This window comes from Amia ocellicauda, chromosome 9 (genome assembly GCF_036373705.1).
Source record: "Amia ocellicauda isolate fAmiCal2 chromosome 9, fAmiCal2.hap1, whole genome shotgun sequence".
In the NCBI taxonomy this organism is placed as follows: Eukaryota; Metazoa; Chordata; class Actinopteri; order Amiiformes; family Amiidae; genus Amia; species Amia ocellicauda.
This window is the reverse complement of record NC_089858.1, coordinates 4,527,472-4,548,296: the sequence shown is the minus strand read 5'-3', so window position 1 is coordinate 4,548,296 and position 20,825 is coordinate 4,527,472. Positions and strand designations below refer to the sequence as shown.

General features: G+C 39.4%; 1 protein-coding gene across 1 annotated transcript in view; it reads left to right on the top strand.

Annotated features, from left to right (window-relative positions):
• LOC136758427 (fibrinogen C domain-containing protein 1-like) overlaps positions 1-17,283 on the top strand; it is a 122,660-nt gene extending 105,377 nt beyond the window's left edge. Inside the window, exons 6-7 of the mRNA XM_066712762.1 lie at positions 2,292-2,471; positions 11,914-17,283. Coding sequence (XP_066568859.1) covers positions 2,292-2,471; positions 11,914-12,176 — 443 coding nt within the window. The 3' untranslated portion in view covers positions 12,177-17,283. The remainder of the gene's footprint in view (positions 1-2,291; positions 2,472-11,913) is intronic.
• Positions 17,284-20,825: the final 3,542 nt, after the last annotated feature.

Below are 20,825 nucleotides of genomic sequence, written 5' to 3'. Positions count from 1 at the left end.
CTGGCGTTTTCTACAATGTATAGTTTCGTAAGAGGCTCCCGAGTGGTACCTTAAAACATCCGCCCAGAATTTAGGTGGGTCAGTGAGATGTCCGCCCCCAGATCCAGGTGGCCTCCAATCCAGGGATATCAATTATTGCAAGTGTTAACAGAGAACTCACCCAACCAGGGCGGTGAAAGGAGGCCAGGGTCTCATGCAACAGCGACTCCTGTGGCTTCTCGGCCGCCTGCAGGTTTAGTCAATCCCCCCGCATCATATCCTCCTATTGATGCCAGAGCTGGGTGGTGGGCCCTCTGGGCTGGCGGTGGCTTTGACAATGAGTATTTCAGAGAACCTGCCCATATTTACACATCTCTCCTGGAAAAAGCACGCAGTTGTAGCAGTGCGCTAAGATGCAGGTGAAATCGGAGAAAGAAAAACTGAACGTCCGCAATTAAAAAATATAGAAACTAATGTCCTATCGAGAAAGCATGGCTCCCATTATAAGCTGCACCTTGCCATCCATAAGGTTTGTGAAGTGTCAGGCCGCTAAAGAGACCTACTTCTGCTGCAGGATTGACCCCATTAAGGCTGTCTTTATGCCTGGCGGACTCCACTGAGCTGCTCTTTAGGTTCGTAGAGCGTATCACACTGATCCTGTTTTGATAAGCGTTATCGTAAATGTTCTTCTCATTACCCGAATTGCTTTGGAACAAATGTTTCTCTTTAATAGAAGTAAAAAAGAGAGAGATTACTTGCGGTTTCGCTCTGAACCCCAGTCGGAATCTGATATTAAGGTCATTTTCCAATGCTGGCCCTTCTGAGCTTAGCTTAATCTGAAATCGATTTAGACGCTCTTATAGTGCTGAAAGTAATCGTTGAACCACTAAGGGGTAATGTTGTTGAAACTCAATGAAAGTATTAACTCCACTGGATGATTTAAAAGAAGAAAAAAAACTTTTGATTGATCTGATTTATGCCTCTTTTGTGTGTGTTTTTTCATTCTCCTCTTCTTTTAATGTCTTCTAATCGTCCGGCACTCTGAAAGACACTTTAAATAAAACAAAGCATTCCTAGACAAAGCCCAATTTGCACACCAGTCCTGAGATATCTCCACCTGTCAAAGAGTGGGAAAGTGGCAATATAGTAAGATTAAGAGAAGTAAAACCCTTTTAAAATTGATTTCCTGTCCTTATAGTGAAATACTGCCAACACAAAGGTTTTACAGAGGTATCTCTTGGGGATTAATAAAAAGAAAAACACATTAGTTGTTAGCTAAAGGTGCCCCTTAAATTCAGGGGCTACAGGGGATGTTCTAAATATAGGAGTGGTGCTCTGATTATCCAGACGTCTGACCCCTTTGCTGTAGTGATTGTTCAGTTCAATCCTGGAGAGCTTCAATCCAGCCATTCAAAATGGTCGCCCATAAAGTACCAGTATTACAGACTGGCGTACCTTCAGTCCTGATGAGTAAAGATGCTGTTTTGGGAAATTATGTACATTAACGGTGATGTGAATACCCTGCAGTCTGATCTCTGAAAGAGTGATTTTCTTAAAGGGATCATATCATCATTAAATACTTTTTTGTTTACTTGTAAGCCTCCCTAAATGTAATCGCTGACACAGTTACGGCCTATGGTACTTTTTGTTGACCTCCAAAATGACAGGCACCTGTTTACATTCATAAATAGGTTCAAATTGCTTTCCAGCATGCAATTTTGGGGAAGTCAGTGGGAATTTGGGAATCCTGACAAGTAAGCAATGGCACATAATTTTATATTGATCAGTTGATATGAACACTTTGACTGTTTTTCAACATGCATTCCCAATCTGTAATAATTGGGAAATAATAAGGGTGATTTATAAAACTAACTGGAAACTAACTAACTCCTATAGTATAGAGTGTCTCTTATGAACCATATATTGTGGGTCCTCAAAAGAATGATTATATTCCAGTACCTGCAGTTACTTTCACTTATTAGTGTTTGTGGGATTTGTTTTCCTCCTGTCGCAGCAATAAATTAAGACTGTTTGACCTAAAGCCTGCAGTTTATCATACAAGGTTTCACTGAGGGTCAGATTGGTGTCCCCGTTGAAGTAAAAAACATCTGGTTGGACACACTGGTATTTGACAACTAGTACTGTGCAATGCTGTGCTGTGTCAACTAGTGGGGGTAATTTGCACAAAACTTGGACTGACTGTGAATTAGAAGAATTGTAACTGGGCTTTACAGTCTTTTTTGTTTAGGTCACCTGGTTTCACTATGTTTGAATCTCCTTTGTTCATGGTGGCAAATCTCTTTTCCCCAAAGGCATGAAGAGGATCCACGCCTTGACCATCCAGGCAAACTATGAGCTGCGCATCGACCTAGAGGACTTTGAGAACAGCACGGCCTTCGCTCAGTACGGTACATTCGGAGTGGGGCTGTTCTCAGTGGACCCCGACGAGGACGGATACCCTCTGACTATCGCTGACTACTCGGGAACTGCAGGTACGAAATACAAAAATAAATCAATTTTAAAAAATCGCCATTAATACAACTCATACTACTACTTAGGGTTGGGCATTATATTGTATAAACCAGTATCATTTTATTCAGTTAAATTGGAGATAGATTACATTGTTTTGTTTAGTTTTTTACCACTATACACCATACACAAACTGCTCAAATTAAATGAGCAAATTAACAAAACGAGCAAAGCAAGCACATCAAATTAGTAGTCCTGTTGTTGCAGGTTTGCTAGTCAGGTCTTCAAAGATGCTTCTGAGCCTTGGGAGATTTGTCAAAGCTTTCACGCAGGTTTAGTTTTTCTCTTTTCTCTCGTAAACGGGAACTGTTTCACAGTTAAAAATAAGTGCCTATCTCTCCTGTCATTTTTACTTTTAGTGCCACACTACCCTCTTCAGGTCCCGTAAGAGCAATTAAAAGTCAACCTCGATAGAAGCATTTGAAATACTGTATTGTGATCTGTAATGTCTAAAATACAGCTATTTTATATTGAATGCATGTCGCCCACCCCTACTACAACTGTAAATAATAATGTAAACCTGTAATAATGAATACTGTAAATCATAAAATAATGTCATCAACAACAACATAACAAACATCGCTAAGCATTAGGCAGTGTTTCAGAGTGCAGTTTGCTATTTGATCTTTCAGTTAATTGTTCCCTCATTATTCACTGGTTAGAAAGGTAAGGAATGGTTTCTAACCCTTTTGAGCCCTAGTTTATTCCCCCCATGAATGCTTGCAGTTAGTCTCTCAAAGTTAGCATGTTCAGTCATTAAATTTAACCAACTTTTGCTAATGAAAGTCAGTGGAAATTGTGATTGTGGGTTGGATAGAGCAGAAAGATGGACAATTAAACCAAGCAGGAGAAGCTGGGATGTTCTGGGCCATAGTTGGTGTCTGTAGATCATTTATAATACAAAGCTCAGGACCACAGTGCATGTAAGTAGCTGTCAGGTGGGGCATCTTGGCAGTGTTGATGCGTTTTACTCTCCATGAGTCCCATCAAAGATAACCTCCTCCAGGTATTGTGAGTTCTGTATATCATATGGAATAGGCTGAAGCACTGGCTTTCATATTTCAGGAGAAGGGATAGGTATACATCCATATTTCCTTCCCAAAGTTTTAGTTTTTTTGTCAATGTGAAGATCTGTCTCCACTTTCTACTGATGTACACATCTTATTACCTCTGCAAATCTTAGATGCTGTATTACTTTCACCTTTACGTTTATAGACTAGAGGAGAAACATGTACGTTTGCCATGTAGGCATTGCATTAAGATGCTAGGGAGTCCCGTAGCTGAACGTATTGAAATAAGAAGCCGTCTGGCAGAGAAAGGGAAAATGGTTCCAGGAGCTGTTTCAGAGCTCTGTTCGCCATAACACAAGCCAGGGCTGTGCCAGAGAGATGCTATTATTTCGTATTTTAGTTTATCGGCTCTCCAAAAGGATTCTAAAGTTACTCAATTACACAGCTTTTAAAAACTTAAGTTGTTAGGTTCCCCAAGGAGGGTCATGGGGTGCGTTCTAATTGCTCTTCCTCGATACGTGAATTGAATGCAATATTGCTGTTCATTCAGAAGCAGGAATGCAGCTAAATACTGAAATCAGTGGCAGACAGTGCTTCTTATCATTTTACTTCTCTTGAAGGTTCTTCTTTTTACTCAAAAAGGTTTCCTACACCACCTCCTTTATAATGGATATAATGTATTTCAGTGTCTGTATGAGACTTGATGGCAGACTCAGAACAAACTGTGAAACTTATGAAAAACCAGCAACCTTCTCAAAATAAAAATGCAATGGACGTTATCTTTTCAAGTTTGCTTGCTGTAAATGTATCTCTTCAAAATAAGGTACCATAATATTTGACAGGGAAGAGAAGCATATTACCTTCAACACCTGTTGTTCTTCAGTCTAGGGTCATTATCATACTGAAAACCAAACCCTCCGCCCTAAATTGAGAACTCCTGAGAAAATTCGATGTTGTCTCAGGTGGAAGTTTTGTTTCTGTGCCAAATCTCGTTTGCACAGCAGCAAAATAATCCCAAACCACTTCCAAGTGTGACTGTAAATTTGGAAAACAGTATTTGAACAGTTTCTCACTTCATTTTAATTTAATCTGTTCTTTTCTTTGGAAGTTGAATACAGCCTCCCCCACCCCCCCAAAAAATCATAATGACCAGTCTTTATGCTCCTTTGTGACTTTTTCATCATCATACCAATAAAGGTATAAGTTATTTCATCATCTTCTCAGATCTCTTTGGCTATGGTGACTTGTTATAGAATAGGAAACCAGCCATATTATGCATTGGTGAAAAAAAAAGTACTCCCCTATCTATCTACTTTAGCTGTTTTCTCCATCCAGCTTTCTTCTGGCCATCGAATTATTACCGTCTATGCTGGATTAAGTAAGACCCTGACATATCATGCAGCAAGGTCATTATTCTTTTTGCCTGGAGTCAAAGTTGCATCAGAACAAGTAAAAGAATGAGTGATATAACAGAGTGTACAATCGACTATCTTCAGAGCAGTGGTGTACAGCCCTCTTCCAGTTGGTTTTATAGGCTCCTCCCAAAACCACCAGTTTATACAGACCAGCGCAGGTGTAAGTACTTCAGGAATTGAGCAAGTCCAGTCGCTGTTTCAAGCAAGACTCTGGGCTGTGGGAGCTGAATAGTATGGGATAGTATGGGATTGTTCTAGAAGATCTGTAACAGACATTTACAAAAATACAGGCATGCTGAAATGATCGGGCACAAGGATGGCCTGTGACATTTACTGGATTGCGCGACCAGAGCTGGGGAAACCTGCGTCGGAGGAATTGCACAAACCTGAATCAAATAGATAATTACCTTAGCGATAAAGTAGCACGTAATGTGGTCTATAAAGAGGTGCAGTTTGAAAGGGACTTAGATTAGCTGTAAAACATCCACCTAGTGCTGCATCTCTGGAGCATGCATAATGACAAAGACCAAGTGTGTCATGTTGTATTAAGCGGTGTTGATCTTGGCCTAGCATGTAAATTACTGTATTTCCTCGCTGGTTGCGTGATTATTATTGCTGCTTCTCGTGTAGACTATCCTTGGGTTGGCTTCTCTTTCAGCTTCTTAGTCAAAAGGGTGCTAATTTGCCCTTGAGAGCTGGAATTATATCCATATTGGAGCTGCAGTTGTTACAACCAAGGTGACACAAAGTTTGATTCAAATGAGGTCTAAGTGATCTAATGTGTCTGGGTCAATGCAATCAGATTTCTCTCTCCCTTTTTGTATTTTTACTTCCAAAACCTCTGAGGCATTCAACCCGAAGCTGAGATTTTGAAAGTAGCCATGGAAACTGTAGATTCAGAATTTTCTCCCCACATACTGTAGTGGACAGCTGTGTCATTTCGGCAGCCAATCATGCTTTTACTTCAGACCGAACAGTGCGTTCTCGATGACAATAGGACGCTTTTAAAGACAGGTCCATAATCCTGTCCCCATTTTATGTGTAAATGCTTGTTTGCAGTCTAAAACAGTATAGCAATTCCTATATACACTGAGAGAACACATAAAGGGAGAGAAATAAACAAAACATTGAGATAATTGTTTAATTACTGTAAGTCAACCAATAGGTTTCCAGTCATGGAATATAGCCTGGCGGATGGATCCATCATGGGCTTGGTAGTTCGGGCTGAGAGGAAATTAAAACGGAAGACTCCACCTATACTCTGTGGTTTTCTGTTTTGTCAGATGCTTCTTTCTGCTATTCACAAATATAACTGCAGTGAAGGCCAGGTTTGTAGTAGCCTGTTAGCAGATGGCTAAAAGTTTTGATTTAATCCAGCCTTTAGTGAAAAACTGAAGTAAAGAGAGGACAGCAAATAATTCCTCAGCTGTCTGTTCACATTTGTTCAAAAGCACAAAACATCCAGCATCTTCAACTGGTTTATATAACCGTGCCTTTAAAACCTGGGATGTTTTGCCCATCACTATTACAGGTGTGAAAGGCATAAAAAAAAACATTCCAACTAAGGGCACATATGACATCACAGCTGCAGTGAGAGAGTGTTGTTTCTAACACATGCTTAAGACATACCTGTAAAGTGATGCTTAAAATCACCTCATTAAGAACAGAGTGGGGGGGATTACTTCCACTGAGCAAAGTGTGAACATCTTTAACGTTTAACATTGAAAAACAAAACACTGTCCTGTCTCACTGTGTGCATGGACAGCCAACCAATTACATCCTTCATAGAGATCAGGCACTTTGTCTATAGGATATCATTACATTACTCTTTTGGTATCCTTTTAGTATCCTACTGAGATGGATTTGGGCAAATACATATATATATGCATGCTGTCACAAAAAAGTCCTCCTGTCTGCATCGCCTGCAGTTATAACATTTTATTAACCTTCTGCAGTGGACTGTTAGGACAGCATTGTCTCAGCCCCCTGACTGGAAGCTGTTAAAAAGGTCACAGTTAATGAAGCCACAGCCTACATCTGTAGCATCATATAATAAAACAAACAATTAAGTTATGTTCAAACTCACTGGAATAAACAACTGTTCCGGTTATATAAAACATATGATATCTGTCCAATTAATGAGCAAGTCATTATTTCACTAGCTTTTGATTTCCACCAGAGTCCATAAAGGTTTTAATGGCAACAACTCTCCTCTGTCTTAGCGGTTTAAGCTAATAGTCTTAATTTTCTTGCCTCTATTTCTTTTTGCCGGCGAGGCTCGTGAGAACAGAGGCATAAAGCATGTGATCCAGACCCTTACCTTCGGGGAAGCATTTTGAACTCAATACATTTCAATACATACTGGTTTTCAAGAAATAGGTAGAAACCCTTTTTTTTTGCAAAGCTATTGTTTCTATACTGCCTCTGAGATTCACTCCTGTCTTGCTGAATGCTGATATGGTAATTAAATCCCCATTGTGCCTTCCTGTTGTTTTATATTGTATCTTGTACAGGGACCTGGAATGGTTTTTCTCAGAACTTGAAAGGAACCATTAGATGACAGCTTTTTACCTAACAGAAACATTTTAATGCTATTAAAGTGGACCAGAGAAAAGAAATAAATACATCGGAACAAGATTACATTTGCATCTCTGTTAAATTTTCAACAAAGCTTTGCAACTCCCAGTTAGTATTAATGAACTTTACTAGTCGTGGGGGGGAGACCCATTATTTTTTCTCTGATCTCTGAATATATTATTATTAACAAGCTCCTTTCTATTCATATTCAAAATTCACATTCATATTCATCGTTTCAGGCATACGTTGCTGTCATGGTTAATTCTTTCACAGGACAGTCTGTTCAAAAGCTTCCAAATCCAACTTCTAAGAAAATCAAAAGAATAAAATAAATTCTACGAGTGTGGATAAAACTCTGCAATTATATGGGGTGTTAATTAAAACATGAATCTGAATTTTAAGATGTAGATTGAATTAAAAGTATTTTTAAAAATGGAATATACACATCTTAAATCTACTGAATCAGATGATCACCTGGGTCTGTAGCGATGACTCTGGCATCTGACAGTGGCAAACGAGTTTCCATAATTCAAGTCAAAATATTCCCAGTGCAGCCAAAGGTCAGTAACAGCTGGAAGCACATTGTAGTTTATCCACAACTCCAAACTGCCTGGAGTTATTGGAAATTAACTGACAAGGTAAGAGCTTTTTCAAAAATGCTAATATAATTGTGAATGCAGCTGCAGAAAAGTCTTTCTTCCTTGATACCCTGTAGGATTCAGACACAGCGCCTATAGAAAGTCTACACCCCTTTGAACTTTTTTCACATTTTGTTGTGTCAGTGCCTCAGTGTTTCATGCATTTAAAATATGTTTTTTTCAACTGCCATCTACATACCAACCTCCACACTGTGAATGATATAAAAAATGATATATTATAATTGGATACGTCTCCAATCCCTTGAGTTAATGCTTGGTGGAAGCACCTTTGACAGCAATTACAGCTGTGAGTCTGTGGGGATCGGTCTCTAGCCAATGTTCACACCTAGATTTGACAATATTTGACCATTCTTCTTTACAAAACTGGTCCAGCTCTGTCAAGTTCCTTGGGGAGCGTTGATGGACAGCAATCTTCAAGTCACGCCACAAGTTCTTGATTGGATTTAGGTCGGGGCTCTGACTGGGCTGCTCAAGAACATTTACCTTTTTGGTCCTTAGCCACTCCAGTGTAATGTTGTCTGTGTGCTTGCAAAATTGCCATTGGCCTCTTGGTAACCTCCCTTATCAGTTCCTTTCTTACTCTGTCATCCATTTTAAAGGGAAGGCCTGATGTAGGCAGTGTCTTGGTGGTGCCATACACCTTCTACTTGTTATTAATCATCTTGACCGGCTCCAAGGGATATTCAAGGCCTCTGATTTGTTTTAATACCCATCCCCTGATCTGTGCCTTCCAACAACTTTGTCCCTCAACCACTGCTCTCTTTTGAAGCTCTTTGGTGCTCATGGTTGAGTCTCTGCTTTGAAATGCACTACTCAGCAGAGGGTGGTCCATTCTAATGCCTCATGTCAGGAGACCAGATTTGTGGAAGGTATTTTGAATCCGTATTTTGAATTTTGTGGCACGGGTGCATTTCAGTTCCGCAGTGTGGGAATGCGAAATAAACAAAAGAGACATAGTTAAATAATTGTATGATGCAGATTTGATTTTATTATTTATGTAATTTAATTTGCCTTCACCCTGTTCAAATTGTACACAAATCCATTAACCAAAATCTTCTCATAACCCACTTTCAGCAGTGAATCTGACTGGCATATAAATACATATATATATATATATATATATATAGCTGATTTTGATTGATGAAAATAGAATTACATATTTGTGAAGAAAGTGTGAAAACCACTCGAAATGTAATGTTGGCAATAAAAGTACATTTTCATCGGCAGTAGCCTCCACAAACTGAGGCCTCGAGTAAAAAGTCATGTAATACACACAGAAAAATTTAATTAGTCTGGCCTCTTGCTGGAACATTACCTTCGGACGACATATATCACTGTATTTAATAAGACTAGCATTAGATTAGAAAACAGACATTCACTTAACCATTATTCTCTTTTTTGAGAAACATGACTTGTGCTCTTAAAATGGCAGCACTGTTGTGTAAAGCTTCTTTTTTGAAAGTTATTTAATTTAAAAATTAAATGTACGTAATAAATCATATTTTTTTCGGTGTAATTTATTTTGGGGGGGTTGATTTTGTTTTGTTTTTGTAGCACTGGAGATAAACCACATAGCGAATTACATTTCTCACAGTAAACCCACGTATTACTGTGCATTTTTAGATTTGTCATACTTTCTGTGTATTAAAGAAAACCTGTCAGATTTTTTCAACCGGAAAAGGGATGTGGAGAAACGAAAGAAAAACATGTTGCCTGTAGAGCAACAGATTTGGTCTCAGGACACCAGCCCGTGCACTCGTATTTAAGAGAGGCGCCGCATTTTGTCATTGGACTAAAAGATACCCTTTCAAAATGACAACTGGGAAATATTTGCAAAATTGGAAAATGCAAAAACCATTTAAAGTCCTTACAAATGTAATACAAATTTAAAACAGGTCTGGGGTTTCCGAGTGGCAGCCTCCTCTCCGATCCTGGTTGTGCTGTTGCTGGGGTGGGGGTTCCTCAGGGGCAGCGCGCAATTGGCCAAGTGCCGCTGCTCCGGGGAACACGAGTCAGCCAAGCAACCCTTAGTTCTCTTCACACCACCGCCTCCCGATGGCGTCTCCGGCGCCGGCAGTTCCAGCTGCACCGAATCCTTTGTTCAAGGTTAGAGCTCATTTGGGGACAACTTCAGCTTCGCAGTGCAATACAGTGGTTGATCGCTGTCACAACAGGCATTTCACCAGACGCGCCCTTGTCCCATGCCTCCGCAGAACAGTGGGATTGGACTGATTCCAAATTGGGTGCAGAAGAGCCTTTATCAATCCAACGCTGGATGGGAGCCTCCCCCAGATATTTCCACTAGTTTCGATGTACAGTCTCTCTTTTCCTGGTCACACCTTCTTCACTTATTACATCTTCCCATCTTTTTATGTGGTCCTCTTCTAGGTCTGTCCTTCTTGCACTGTGTCTGGCAGACTTTTGTGACTCTCTTCTGGTTATTCCAAGCTCATGTTCTATATTTCTTTCTACTACTTCTCAGATGACTGGAATATGATGTTAAATCCACCATATGTGTTATATCTACTTCTGAATCCTGCTTGTACTCTTGTTTGGGCAAAGTCCAGGGTATCTTGAAGCCATTGTCTTAGTACCTTTGTAAATACTTTGTATGCAACGGGAAGTAGACTGATGGCTCTACAATTCTTCAGATCTTCTTTGTCTCGTTTCTTGTGAAGGAGGATGACAGTTGCTTTGTTCTATTTATCTGGGATTTTCGTAAGTCTGAGACACATTTTTGCAAGAATTTTCCCCATTCCTTCTCCAGCTTCTTTCAGGATCTGCACTGCGATTCCATCATCTCCACATCCTTTCCCCATTTTTCATCTTGTTTATTCCTTCCTTCCTTCAGGAATCACATCTGGTATTCCTCTTGTGTTCACTGAGACCTCTTTTTCTTCTTCTTCATGATTACTGCTGTCATCACCACTATATGGGTTTCTGTAGAATTCCTCCACTCTCTTGATAATTGCATCTCTGTTTTTGATTGTTTTGCCATCATTATTTTCAGGGCAATGATTTGATTCTTTCCTATTGGGAGATGTTGTTTTGCATTTTTGATGTTTCGATTATGTTAAATAGATTCTTTAATTAAGTTATTGTTGAACCTTCTTACATCTTCAGTAATACGTTTCCTTCCTGTTTTGCACAGTTCAGTGTAATTAACTTCTGATTTAGAGCCTCAACTGTACTGTTTCTCTTCTTTTCTTCATCAGTTCTCTTGTTTCTTCAGAGATCTTTTTATACTGTTGTGATGTGGAGTCGTCCACATTTTCTTGGTGTTTCCATGGTGTTCCTTGTGATTGTGTGGCACATTTGTGATGTTTCTAGGTGTTCTTGTTGGTCAGGAAGTACACCAAATTGGTTCTTCAGTTCAAATTTTTACTCCCCTTGATGATTTCCGAGGTTCATGATGTAAATCTGCTTGTTTGGTTTCTTCATTAGTTTTCTTCTTTCCCTTTCTCCACACCGAATCATTCTGCGGTCATTAAATTTGTTTAGGACAGTGCAATATTCTTTTATATGTCTATGGTTCGTTAAGATGTAGTCAGTTTCACTCTTTCCTCCATTAGGGCTCCTACATGTCAATTGTCTCGTTGGCTTCTTCTTGAAGAGAGAATTTATGAAAAAACATTTCACAAAAAGTGATCACCTCTTTCATTCCTGTTGCCATATCAAAATGTATCTACTGTATGTATATGATCTCTGTTTTCTTTCTTTTTTGTTTGTGTGTGCGGTGCTCAGGTGATTCACTGCTGAAACACAACGGCATGAAGTTCACCACCAAGGACCAGGACAACGATCACTCCGAGAACAACTGTGCCTCCTTCTACCACGGCGCCTGGTGGTACCGCAACTGTCACACCTCCAACCTGAATGGACAGTACCTGAAGGGGCACCACACCTCCTATGCCGACGGCATTGAGTGGTCGTCCTGGACTGGCTGGCAGTACTCCCTCAAATTCTCTGAAATGAAGATCCGCCCGGCCCGGGACGACAATAAGTGAGAGAGAGGGGGGAAAAAAATAAAAAAGGGAAGAAATACAACAACAACAACAACAAGAACAACAACAACAACAACAACTTTGTTGTAGTTTGTTACAAATTCTGTCTGTCAGAATAATGAGGACTTTTCAATTATTTAGTTTATTTTTCCTCTTTTCCTGTGGAAACCCAAAAACGCTAAAGAAAAAATATCAGAGATCATATTGTAGTGTTATTTTGAAGTCTTCTCTGCTGTATATGAGTCTCTTTTATGCTTACCATGACTACTCTTCTTCTAAATATTATTATTATTATTAATAACATTATTGCTGTTGTTATTTTGTTTATTGTTCATTTTATTTTTCAGATTATTTTTATGGTTTTAGAAATTAGCAAGAAATTCGATATGATGTGAGTTTGGGGAAATAGGAGAATTCAGTGATTCTCAGATCCATTCACAGCCAGACTGAAAAGGGATACTGCTTGGAAACTATTTATTAGTAGTAATATTATTAATATTGTTATTTTGTGGGCTAAACCTGTTTTGTAACTTCAGGAGTCAAACTGGACTCATGCTACCTCAGACTAAGAAGATTCTCAGACTGGGGGCCTCAACCACCAGAATCCCCCCAGATTCTTGTCACTCTGCAATCAGTGACACAGCACAGTGTGTGACGACTGCTGAGACATATGAACGTGTGGCACATCCCATCTGACAGCTTATTTATCAAAACACTAGTCATACAGTGACACATGTCAGAGACACTGTCAACAGCCCGGCTCGCTTCGGCCTTGTTTTAAGGCGGTGCGATCCCTAGCCGGGCGTCGGTAAAATAGTGATAAAAAAGTCTAGGTCTTCAATGGGAACAGCAGATGTGCTGTATTGGCGTTTGCTGCCCACGGCGAAAAAATACTTTAGTAAGTTAACTGTATTTTTGGGGGGGAAAAATGTATGTTAATGCTTATCACTACAAAGCATACTGTTTACAATTATTATGAGTGTAAATACTCGTGTGCTGCAGTTCCAGTTGCAGACTGTAACTCTGTCTGTGAAAACCAGTTTTATAGTTCACTGAAGTGGTTTTGCTAAATTTCAAGCACATCGTTTCATGACTGGGATATTTACAACCAGTCTTACAGGGCAAAAGAACAGAAAATAGTATGTTTTTGGACTAGATGCTAACTGTAGTATTTGAGTGGAAACTGTAGTTTTTTTTTTAATTCCTGGTAATAATATCTGTTAGAAAATATTTTTATATGTATAGTTTCCATTACATTTGTAGTATCTGAAGCTAAAACGCTTGATGAAATGAAGCTTTACTTCTCCGACCTGCTCTGTTGTTGAATTGTGCCCTGTTTTGGATTGGTTTCATATCTACACAGTCTGTGAAGGGGTGTGGGGGGTTTGACTACAGCAGGGCGCCAGTGGAGTTTAAAGGTGGTGACGGAGAGTGAAGATGTCAAAAATCAAAGCAGTCAAAATCCATTTAGATGACACCCTTCATTAATGAGCATATTGGGCACTTTGTTACATGCGCCTCATCCAGTTGATCTGTAGCCAAACGCTTCAACAGTTACAGATGGCTGCACTGCAGTTTATTTATCCCTTTCAAATTCTGAGCACAGAGCATCTGAAAGAGAGAGAGAGAGAGACAGAGATAGACATGCAGTTCGCGCTTCTTAATGAGTTTTCTGCTTTCTTGTAACCCGAGCCAAAATAATACGAAGCATTTCTCATAATGAAGCTTTCAAGATAAGCCCCAATAATTATATTTTTAGAAAAAAGTTTTTCAACTGCACAGCGAGCTCGGCTGAAGATGGAGAGAAATCAAAGCTCCAGTGAGGCGCGAGTGTTTTAATTCTTTTGCTGGGGCCAGTCAGTGGAAAGAGCAAAAGCACAGGAAGAAAACGAATCCATATATCGCTGAGAGCAGGAGACGGATTTACCAAATCGTTCTTGACAGTATTTTTTGGAAACCACCACTGCATCCCCTGAGCACAGCTGTGCTTTTCACATACGGGGGGGGGGGTCTTTATTGAAAGGTGCGGTTTAATGCGTAATGAGAAGGCCGTGCTTCGGCTCTACATGGGCGTCTCCACCTGGATCAGGTCCCACCTGACTGTGTCGATCTTCAGTTGCTTAATTGAATGAGGAGCAATTGATTGCCTGTCTGATTGCCGCCACCTGGTTTTATTAGTGCAATTACGTTAAAAAAAGGGAAAAAAAGTCATAACGTGATCAAAATGAAACATTGTCCCACGTCTGCAGGAAGTTGACAGAGAGAAGTTTTTTTTTCTGTTCTTTTCATTGCTTCCCCTTCCCTCCACACGATCTCAGCAAGAGTTTTCTTCTGCGGGGCTGTGAATGACACAAGCAGTAATCACATTGCTTCGGCCTGCATTATTTAGGTGGTGCGAATATGGTAGAATGCGTTTCTGTTACTCCAGAGCTTAACTGTGAGGCAGCTCAGACCATTCAGACAGGCGAGAGGCTACCAGCTACCGCCTGTCTGCACCCCGCTGCCCCCCCACCCCCCTGCTCGACTGGTTCTAGCCTTGAAACTAATAATAGAGCAAGATAAATACATCCATTGCATAGCGTTGCGGCACAAAAGCTGGGGGTGAATCTTCATGGTATCACTTTTTGTATTGTGCATTGATTTCAACCCCTTCACCTGTGTGCACAATACACCACTTCCTGAAAAATACTTTTTTGTAGATAATTGTGTTGTGTCAGGGTTTTTTTTGTTTGTTTGTTTGTTTTTTTTAAGATTTATTTTCTTCCCCTGAAAATAATGAAATAAAATAACTTGGTGATCATGTCCGAGGGGCCAGGTGGGTTCGATATAAAGAGTCCTGCTGTGCAACATGCTTTATTTTAGTTTGTTTATCAGTTATCTATTTATCTGCTCCGAGCTTTTGCCCATCTTTGTAATGTCGAAAACTGAGACGAAGAGATGTATCGTGGGCTCGTCTTATATCTGTGAGGTTCTTGAAATGTATGAGAGCGAACTGCTTGATACTGCAGCTTCTTCCCCGGCTCCTTTGTTTCTTCTTTGATCTGTTCTTGGTGTTGTTTTGTTGGTGCTGAACAATCAGCTTTCTAAAAGTGGCAGAGAAAGCCTCACAAACCAGTCCCTTAATTTTCCAATAGGAACTCAAAAAATACAACATGAAATTTGTCTTTAGTGCATTGACTGAAAATGTGTATCTCTCTAGTGTATTTATTAAAAAAATAAAAATAAAGCAAGAAAGGCCCTTTTAATAACATATTGTGTGGGTGGACTTATAGGTTTGTGTTTGAACCATTTTGGGTTAATGTTTCTAACAATGTGATGGAAGCTACTAATTGTGGATTGCATTGTTTGTGTGTTTTATGGAGTGCACGTATTGGAAAACTATGCCAGAAGAAGACACATCTTTCATTTAACTGTTATTTTTTCATGCACACAATCCTTGAAGACTCCAATTACAGTTGCTATTGAAGTGTTTCATTATCTTGTTGTTTACTTCTGTTTTGTTTTCTGTATCCGACTGAATGCTTGAGGCTGAGAGAAGTGAGTGGCTTTTTGGGGAAATGGTGAAATGTCATTGGAGTGGCAAAAAGGATATTTATAACCGTACTGGAAGACAGAAAGAAAGAAAAATGACAGATGATTGATACCTCCTCCAACAAGGGTTGATTTTGACTTATCCTTCCCTCTAGTATGACCATAACAAAGAAAACAAACAAAATGTTATTAATCTAATTTACAGGTTGGCAAAACTGAACATCTGCAGGGATTTTAGTCAAACAAAAAATAGAATTAATAATTAAAACAGTGATTTTCTGATCTTGTGTTACCCACAAGTGTCCAGTAGGCTGGGCAAGAAAACACTTCAGACAGTAGATGGTGTAAAATACCAACAGCAGATTCTGCTGCACGCCACTGGAGTCTAAAAGCTAGTTGTCCAGATATTAAAGACCTGAATGCTCCTGATGAAAGAAAACTGTTCTGTATTGAGCTGTGTCCCATATCATTTATTTTCTATTGCTTTTCTCGCGTGGAATACACAATTCCATATTGCATTAACATTTGAGCATAAAAGCTACTGAGAATCCTATGAGGCTAACTAAGCACTTATAATACATATTACAATTATATATTATAATATCCTACTACAGCTCCTATAAGCAAAATATAATTGTATATTTGTGTTAATAATGATTGGAGAAAGCATATCCCTATAACTAAACATTTCCAATTTGTTTTATAAAGCATTGCAGATCCTTTAGTTTAAGAGAGTTGTCTTGCATCAAAATGTCTCAATAAGTAGTGCTACAGAAAGACAAGCTTCTGTTTGTAAATGTTTACAATAAGAAGCCATCCTACTTCACTGTCAAACACAATTTAATGAGTTCCACACACACAAACACATCAGCATGCCCACGTCCTCAGCAAAACCTCACTTTAGCAGTGGCAGAGAGGGGTAATAGGATCGTAGTTCAGTTTGTCTTGTTGTAGGTGTCACCAAAAAGCGTGCATGTGAATGTGTGCAAGAGTGTGAATGGGATTGATTTTCTTTAACCCACAGATATGTGATTTCTACTTCAGTCGGAAGGGCATGATATTGCTTTATGCCTTTCCTGATTTGTACTTTACCTTGTTCATTAGTTTCCAACCAAAAAAAAAGACATTTTAAGGAACTTATCACCCCCTACTGGTGATCTGAACTGCAGAAATGTCCTATAGCCGTATCCCTTTTTCTCTGTAAAATGTCCCTAACCGTGGAATTGTGCACGTTCTTCAATATATCTATTTCCCAATACAGACAACGATAGCGCTTGTTTTGTTCTGTTCTGATCTTAGTTATTTTTAGTTTTTTAAATCATTTTTATTTGGGCCTCAAACACGTTCCAGAAAACAAGAATTCATCATTTGTCGGTTGGTACAAGTTAATTATTCCAAGCAGGAGTTTTTTTAATTATTTTTCATGCTCATAACATTTGGAATCGTAATGACTTCTCTAACAGACTTACATGATGTTTTTTTCCCCCAGTCTAGTATTAGAGATTGTTTTTGCTGAATCTTGATAATGTGTTTTAATGTTCTTGTCAACATTTAATAAACATTCACATTTTATAAATTAGCTGCCTGTGATGTCTCAGTTCCCGAAACATGTGTGATGTCTCCTAAATAAAAGCGTGTTTGTATTTTGATGGCAATTGCTTTAGCAAACACAAATGACTTATTATGAAATAATTGTCAAGATAGGACGGGAATATTTGATTAGCTTTTGAGAAGCTTCTTGGAGTTCTGCAGTTCATTTGTCTTTCTGTTATCGAGCAATTATGCCTATCTTAATTGTGTCTCAAAAACGTATTAATACTCCCAACAGTGTGGAACAATCAGCTGACAACAATTAATGAAAATACACACAAGAAACTGGTATATGTTTTTGGTTGGGGGGTTTCTGTCTGTCTTGTAAACCTTTTCGGGTCATGGAAGAACTGCTTTCTACTGGACAGCTTCAGCTATGAAATGTGGCGAATCAGGATTGACTGTCCTTCCTCAATATGCTGCTTTATTATCAAACAGCTCAGGGAGCGGATCGATAGTGGGAGTGCGGTTCAAACTGTGTACAAACATGGGATGTGTGGACACTGCTGTATCAGCTGTCCTCTGACACATTATGACATTGAAAGGGAGACAAGCTCTTCTTGTGGCATCTCCGGAGCAAAACATCTCAAGTTTAGAGCTATCAAAATATGCATAATTGTATTCTGCTTTTGTTATACAGGAAAAATGTATCATTGTAACCAAGCCATTGCCACTGGGTTCTCTGATTATAAACGATATCCCCGGTACAAATGTGAGTATCGCACCCATTGTGTTTCATACAATAATAATAATAAGGACCCCATTCATATTCTTTAACCTTGCATATCAACAGTTAATATAATAGTTGATAAATAATGCCAATCCATAGTGACAAAGTGATTTTTAACCCCCGTTTATAAAAGAAATAGAAATAATGAAGGACTGACAGCATTCATTTGGTTTCCATTTGCCAGGCTCACACATTCCAGTGCACTTGTTTTTCTGTGTGTCTCAGATTAAACTGGTCATTACGATGTGCGGACATTTAGCAGGCCTGTCCTCATTTGGAATAATTTCCTCGTCTACACTGATATGTTTGGCAGGCTTCACGGCTTGTGGCACGCACGTGACGAGCACTGCAAAGTTAGTGACCTTTTCGTACTTAATTGACCCAAGCTTGGCTTTTAATCCAGCGTTGGTAGCTTCCAATTGATATATGATTAAATTAGCTCATAAAGGAGGCCACAGAGATGGAATTTCATGCATCGGCAAAACGTTCCAAAACTGGAACAATAAGCGGCTTGTCCTATTAGGAGCCTAACTGAGTTTGGTGCTGGTGTAATCAGCTCGCCCCCCGAAAAAACAATATATGTTTTATTACGCACTGATATGTGTTATTACCAGTGACATTAGCCAACAGGAGGAGTGCACCGCCTCCTGCTCCCGCTCGTTGTAACTGACAAAAACAAATAAAGAACAGAGCAGTAACGAAGCAAAACAGAAAAGTTGGCATTTTGCAATTCGGTAAAATCAATCACCTGTGCACTATAGGGAATTCTGTATTTACTATATTTACTGTGAAATGTGCTGTAGTACTTATAGCACACACACACACACTTGGTATAATTGTCTCTGTATCAGTCGGTGCTTATTTTAAGGACTTTTGAGTCTTCTATGCTGTGAAACGCCTAGAGATCTTTTTCTCCCCCCAATTTTTTGCCTCTACACTGAAACACACGACAGTCTGAAAAGGCCAGAGCCTTAGCTAAATCAACAATGTTATTTAAGTACCATGAAATGGGATTATGTGAAACACAGAACAGCGTGAAAACATGCATGAGTATTTAGTGTTTCCTATTTTCATTTTCATAGTGACAGTTCTTTATCTTTCATACTTACTCATATTAAACAGACAGTTTATGCATCCATGTATTTCATTTTGCTGTACAACACCATCATACAAGACCAAATATCCCACAAGTATGATGTTGTTGTTTGGGTGGGAATATCTGTATTTGCAAATTGTCTTTATGCACATGTATACCTTATTTCTTCATAGGAACATGACAAACCTAGACAATGTTGTCCTTGAAGACAAAGACTGGATAGCATCCTTGTATCACTTAGTTATTAATGAACACCAAACGAGCATGAAGGGTCGAATGGCCTCCTCTCATTTGGAAACTTTCGAAATCCTAGAATAGTCTTGCTTCTCAACTCTGTGACATCCAAGACTGTGATAAAGTAGAGCCATTACACTGCACAGGTTTATACTGCAATTTCTATATTTTCATGTTTGGACCACTGCGTCTAATTTGGGCTACATGCGTCTCCTTTTCAATTAACTGAAAATGTTTCCTGGTATTGCCTGGAAATAAATATGCACCTTACCAGGGAGGTAGACCACTCTCCCTGAAAATAGTCACATTCAAATCCTGCCCCTAAGGTTACTTTACAATGGAAAGCAAACATAAAAAGATATTGTCAGGAAACAAGAGTTAAGGGGGATCAGTGGAAATTGCAATTATCTTGATACTGTTAATACTTCTCCTCCAGTGTGCTTAGCAAAACTCAGTACTTCAAGAAGCCAGAAGAGTTTCATAAAACAGCATTCACAATTGCTAGCAATGTGGGACTTTTTTATATTATGCACCAAATACCCTTGGTTGAAATTAGAGCTGTGTGGTTTGTCATTGTGGTTTATAATTGCACCAAAGAGATTGACAATTAAAACATGGTGGTGGATATAGTGTATACAATGTATAAGCAGAAAAAAGTCTAGAATTATCTTTGTAGGGTGTTTTATTTTTCATCTTTTCTTTGTTTGGTTGGTTTTTAATAAAGACTGAACTGCAGAAACGGAGAAAAAGAGAGGGCGTATCAATGAACCGAGAGCACATTTAAGACACTAGACACTTCATGGATCATAATGTTCAACAAAGCGCGTTTCAAAACCGTGTCTCTGTGGAGGCGCACTGTTTCCATGCGCAGTTAAATTGATGATGAAGTCAAGAAATGTCGCTTTTTAATGACCGTCTAGGATGCGGTCGCTTCTGCAGCAACCCGGGCAGAAACCGAAACCCCGGGTCTGCGCGGCTGCACCACTGGGAGCGCTGGGATCTGCGCAGAACTGCGGGCATCTGCGCCACCAAAAGCGGAAAGACTGCGGGCTGTGTTTTGCTGCTGGCTGTAGTGGTAAAGATGAGGATGTTCAGGTTCATGCAGAGGTGAATCCAACACCAAAGAAGGATGCACATCTCCACACGCTTAGTGAACGCCCTTGTGTCTTCCACTGCATTGAATCATACATTTCTCCAGGTTAATGCCCAAAACATGTCATTCCTCCCCTTTTTTCAATTCTCCAAGCTAAAACTAAAGTCTTTTAAAATCTAGTTGTAAAACCGCAGGAAGAAGTCTTGCTTTTTCAAGAATGGCTTGTTTCCAAAAAGGTTCATCCAAAGTTGTTCCTGTTTGTTTGTTTGTTTGTTCAGTTAGGTTTCAACAAATACACGGCATTCAACAGCGTGTCTCACCCTCAATAAAACTATATCAATATATACATATATATTTAGCCCGTGTGCGTAGCAAATG